Source organism: Enhydra lutris, unplaced genomic scaffold (assembly GCF_002288905.1).
Source record: "Enhydra lutris kenyoni isolate GAN:26980312 unplaced genomic scaffold, ASM228890v2 scaffoldscaffold59, whole genome shotgun sequence".
Lineage (NCBI taxonomy): Eukaryota > Metazoa > Chordata > Mammalia > Carnivora > Mustelidae > Enhydra > Enhydra lutris.
This window is the reverse complement of record NW_019154143.1, coordinates 617196-622608: the sequence shown is the minus strand read 5'-3', so window position 1 is coordinate 622608 and position 5413 is coordinate 617196. Positions and strand designations below refer to the sequence as shown.

The 5413-nt window shown below is 54.9% G+C and overlaps 1 protein-coding gene across 1 annotated transcript in view; it reads left to right on the top strand.

The window, feature by feature from the left end:
- Window positions 1-3525: 3525 nt before the first annotated feature.
- Window positions 3526-5413, top strand: part of LOC111158379 (fibronectin type III domain-containing protein 4-like) — a 13426-nt gene continuing 11538 nt past the window's right edge. Inside the window, 7 exon segments of the mRNA XM_022520387.1 lie at window positions 3526-3646; window positions 3727-3842; window positions 4068-4074; window positions 4077-4168; window positions 4216-4327; window positions 4773-4862; window positions 5165-5289. Coding sequence (XP_022376095.1) covers window positions 3526-3646; window positions 3727-3842; window positions 4068-4074; window positions 4077-4168; window positions 4216-4327; window positions 4773-4862; window positions 5165-5289 — 663 coding nt within the window.

Below are 5413 nucleotides of genomic sequence, written 5' to 3'. Positions count from 1 at the left end.
GACTCGGCCTTGGCCGCGCCCGCGCGGTCTCCTCTCCCCGAAGCCCCCCGCGCTCCCCGCACGCCCAGATCTCTACTCATCCGCACCGCTGCCGCCGAGCGCCTGCGGGGTCCGGACCGCTCACTCTCGCTTTCGTTTTCCCCGCGGGCTCCGCCTTCCGCCGCAGCCGCCCGGCCCCCTCCGGCTCCCGGATCGCGCGAAACTGGAACCGCGCTCGGAGTTCGCGCCGGGCGCGCAGGCACCCACGTGTTGCCCGGTGGCCGCCAGGCGCGCAAGGACCTTCCTACCCTCCCACCAGGGCTCCCGCGTCTGTTTCTGCCCCGGCCCGGTGTGCGAGATCCGTCAGCGGGAAGCAATCGAGCACACCCAGGGCACCCAGCGCCCGCGGTCGGCCAAGGTGGATATTATCCGTTCCATTTCACGATCAAAGAAACTGAGTAAATTAACTCGCCCACAGTCCTGCTGCTTGTAAGTGGCAAAGCCAGGATTCAACTCAAGGTCAGGCCTGTAAAACACCAAAGTATGTCCCCTTTTCACCCTGCTACCTCCTCACTTTTACAAGGCTGCAGGGTGAAGAGCCCTGGGGACATAGCCCTCCTTAGGTCAGTTTCCACCCATCCATCCATTCAACAGGTACTTGCCAGCGCCATTCTAAGCACCTGCCACCTGCTCCCTGTGGGATCGCGTGGAGTTTTCCTACCAAAGCCCCACTAAGTAGTCCTCGATTTGGAAGAAACAGACACGGTGATTGAGGAGTGCTGAGGACTTAAAACAATACTGACAAGTAGGTGCCATTGCTATACCTATTTAATGGATGAGAAAACTGAGGCCTGAGGCACAGAGACGTTAACACAGTCAGGAAGCAGGAGAACTAGGATTAGAACCAGAAGTCTGTACCCTCAGCATCTTAGCTAGAGTGAGGGAGTGCAGTGGTGCCGAGATGGACTTCGGATATATGTTCAGTATTTGGCTTCGGCTCTAGGAGTCCCTCCCCACTTCTCGCCTACATCCCCCAGAATTTCAGGCTATCAATGGCTAAACACTATATTTTCTTTCTTTCTTTTTTTTTTTTTTAAGATTTTATTTATTTATTTGACAGACAGAGATCTCAAGCAGGTGGAGACGCAGGCAGAGAGGGAGGAAGGGAAGCAGCCTCCCGGCCGAGCAGGGAGCCCGATGAGATGATGGGATGTGGGGCTCCATCCCAGGACCCTGGAATCACGACCTGAGCCAAAGGCAGAGGCTTTAACCCACTGAGCCACCCAGGCGCCCCAACACCATATTTTCTTTATAGCTCATGTCCTGGGCATTATTTAAATTCCACAAATGTGAAGTACTGGTGGAAGTTTTGTAAGGATAATAGGAGGTAGAGCCATCTTTCTGGGGAATTTCCAGATGACAAAAACTCCAGCAATGGCAGGAATCTGCAAGAGACCATTTGCCGATTTTGTGGGTGTGTGGTGGCTGTGGCAGCAGCAATGGCAGTATCAGCAACCAGTTGCCATTTAAAGAAAGGAAAAGACAAGCTCTGTCAACCCACATCACTGAGCTCATGGGAGGTTCCCTGTGACCAGGTGACTGAGAAACGAAAAGTTGCATGCAGCACAGTACACTGGCATTCATCAGAAGTGGACTGATGTACTACACCAGCCCCTCTGCGAGGTGGCCCTAAAGGATAGCAGGAGAAAGGAAATCCTCCCCGTGGACAAAACCTTGAGTAGTATGTTTAGCTGTCATGTGGAAAGAGAGGAAGCTAGTGGCTTGGATAAAACCAGCATCTAGCAAGTTAGCTGGATAGTCGGAGATTTGGAAGGAACAACATCAGAGGATTGGTGATAAGGCGACCTGAGGAAAATGATGTGGGTAGACCAGTTGGACACAGAATAGAAGCATATTGTGAATGTTCATTGAAGGCATCCACTTCTGAGGAGGCTTTTGAGAAGCAGGTGGGCAGGAAGACTTCTGTAGACATTGGTCAGTCTTTTCCCCAGTCACACCGGTGCTTGTTCAAGGAATGAGGAGACTGTGGCAGTAGGAACATATGATGTACGTGAGTTCATCAACATGAAATTCTCATCAAGGCTGATCTGGCTGCTGAGAACCCAACATTCTCACATCAGGGACCAACTCTGGGCCCCAGTGGAGAAGACCATACACCAAGGGATACCAGCTTGCCACTTTGTGGCAGACAGGTAATGCCAGGACCCTTCCATCAGGGAGTGGGCAGGGATTTGCCCTCTGGGGGATAAACATTTAAATGCAGATATGGATTTGCCTTTCCTTCCAGCAGTGCTTTTGCCAGCATCAACATTGGTGGACATTCTTAATACCTTGCTCACCATCATGGTATCCCTCACTAAGAGACCCATTTTACAGAGGAAAAAGTGACTACCATGGGAGTCAATGACTTTATTAAGAACCTCATTACCCCAAGCAACTGGCCATATTGGACAATAGGGTAGAGTAATGAAGACTCAGCTACAGCCCCAAGTAGGAGACAGCACTTAACAAGCTGAGTGTGCTGCCCTTCATGGGTAGTGTATGTTCTAAACCAAATTGCTGCTTTTTTCATGGCTGGGACACATGAACTCTGGAAACAGTAAAAGTGAGAGGGTTGTGTCCCACAATTATACCTAGTTCAGGACTCCTGGGTGGTTCAATCGGTTAGACATCTGCCTTTGGCTCAGGTCATGATCTCAGGGTCCTGGGGTCAGCCAGCGTCAGGCTTCTTGCTCAGTGGAGAGTCTGCTTCTCCCCTCTCCCTCTGCCCCTTCCCCCAGCTTGTGCACCCACATTCATGCCCCCTCTCTTTCAAATGAATAAATAAAATCTTTTAAAAAATAAAATAAAAAAATAAACCTTGTTATGTACTTGCAAAATAGTGCTTCCTGTTCCTATGACATAAGGCTGTGTTTCCACTAGGGGGACACACAATTCTTTGAATAGGAATTTGAAACTGCATCTGGATATTGCAAGGATCATGATGTCATCAGGCCAGCCGCACTGCCTCCCGCACCGGGACTCCGGCCAGTAGCCAGGCCGCGCGGGCACCGCCCCCCCCCCCCCCCCCCCCCCCGCTCAGGAACAGACTCCGCGGCGCGTCCGAGCTCTGGGGGCCCCCCGCAGCCCCGCGCCCCGCTCCCGCTACGCCTCCTCCTGCCCTCTGCCCGCAGCTGGTCCCGCGCTGCCCGCCGCACCCAGCCCGCGCCGGGATGGGGCAGGGGCAGCGCCACGGAGCCGGGCGATGGGCCGCCCTCTGGGCACCGAGCAGCCCCCCTGAGGCCTGACCGACCGTGAGGACCGGCGGAGATGGGTGTGGGCCGGACAGAGCGGCACATTGGGGACGCCCGGGTGACGCGGGGGCGGGGAAGGCGTGGGGAGAACGGGAGGATCCGGGGCTGCTGTGGGCGGTGGGGAGCCCGGGAGAGCTGCTGCCACCCGTGCGTTCTGGGAAGTCCTGGACACCCGCCCCCCGCCCCCAACAACTCCTGCCACCTCCAGGAGCCCCGCCTGGATGTAAAGCGGATGCCCCAGTGCCTCCCAGCGGACTCGGTGGGGACCACAGCTTCGCTGATGCCCCTCTCCCCATATTTAAGCCCTACGGTCCTCCTGCTAGTCAGTTGTGACCTGGGCTTTGTGCGAGCAGGTGAGTAAAGGGGTAGTGGGGTGGAGCAGAGCTAGTCCATACATGGGACCTATTAACCTATTCACTCTGGCACCCAACAGACCGTTCTCCCTCTCCTGTGAATGTGACAGTCACTCAGCTCAGAGCCAACTCGGCCACTGTGTCCTGGGACGTCCCAGAAGGCAACATCGTCATTGGCTACTCCATTTCCCAACAAGTACGAATCACCCTTCTGCTCCCTCAGCCTGTGTCCTTGGAACTCTGAGCCTTCCTTCCATTACCCCCACCTGGGACCAAAGCTCCCCTCCCCGTGGTGGGGGAATCTGGGAGCTGGTGTCCCCTGACTCAAGCTGCCCTTGTCATCCTACTCCGTGGAGTGCTTGGATGTTTGAGTCCTGGGACTTGTGTGAGACCGCCCTCCTGTCCCATCATCTCCCTGCAGCGACAGAATGGCCTGGGCAGCGTGTGATCCGGGAAGTGAACACCACCACGCGGGCCTGTGCCCTCTGGGGACTGGCTGAAGACAGCGACTACACNACGCGGGCCTGTGCCCTCTGGGGACTGGCTGAAGACAGCGACTACACATGCAGATTCAGAGCATCGGCCTGGCCTTCGGGGAGAGAGCCCCCCCCCCCCGGGCCTCAGGTGCAATTCGAACTCTCAAGGGTTCTGACCCGCTACTCTCCAACAGCTCAAGCCCAGGTGAGAGGCTCAGCTATCCTCCACTCCCGAAAGCTTTGGATTCTCTGGCTTTTTACCTGCCCTTTAGCCTCTTGTTTACTTCCCCCCAAACAAGCCACAGTCTAGCTTAGACGAATAAAAGGATGACTTAATTCATCATACTGCCAAGAAACGAAGGAAAAAGGTTGGCAGGGGACTGGGTATAAACAGGCTGATAATGAATCGTTTGGGAGAAGGGCCTTTAAGCTTCCTTTTCCCAACCCTCTGTTCCCAGCTGCCGCAGTCTGCGTGAGTACTTGCCCGCAACAGTCCTGCTTTTTTGGTCTCTAACTACCTGTCACCAACAGCTTCCTAGAGAGGGGCTCTCAGGGGCAACCCTGGCCCCAGGCTCTCCATCCTTACGGGTCTGCAGAGAAGAGCTCTGTGGCCGCTCCCCATAACCTGGAGTCTATCTCTTTCTTCTCAGGTGACATCACAGTGGAGGGTCTGAAGGGAGAGCGACCATTGCAGACAGGGGAAGTGGTTATCATTGTGGTGGTGTTGCTCATGTGGGCCGGTGAGTGAGCAGCTGCACAGGGGACAAGGATTGGGGGAGTGGGGGGCTCAGTGAAGGTGGGAGGTGGTGAAGGCTGTCAGGAGAAAAGGCAGGGAGGGAAATGCAGTGGGGAGATGCTTAGTTGGGGGTGAGCAGAAGTTTGAGGAGAGGAAGGCTAAGAGGGTGGTGCTCGCATATGAGCACCAGAAATTTAAAGGTTTTCTTCTCAGATTTTCTAGAAACCGTGTGGGTATCTCACTGCCATTCAAGTCTGTGAGTGGGGAGGTCAAGATCAAGGTGCAGATTGTATTGTTGTGTTTCAGCTGTAATTGGGCTCTTCTGCCGTCAATATGATATCATCAAGGACAACGACTCCAACAACAACCCCAAGGAGAAGGGGAAGGGGCCGGAACAGAGTCCTCAGGGAAGGCCAGTGGGGACGCGACAGGTGATGTGATGTGGGGCCAGTGAGTGAGGGAAGGGTGATTTTGCTTCTAGAAGCAGTCAGGGAAAGGGAGAAGGCCAAAGAGGGGCAGGAAAAGAGGGGAAATGGATATTTGGGATGGAGGAGG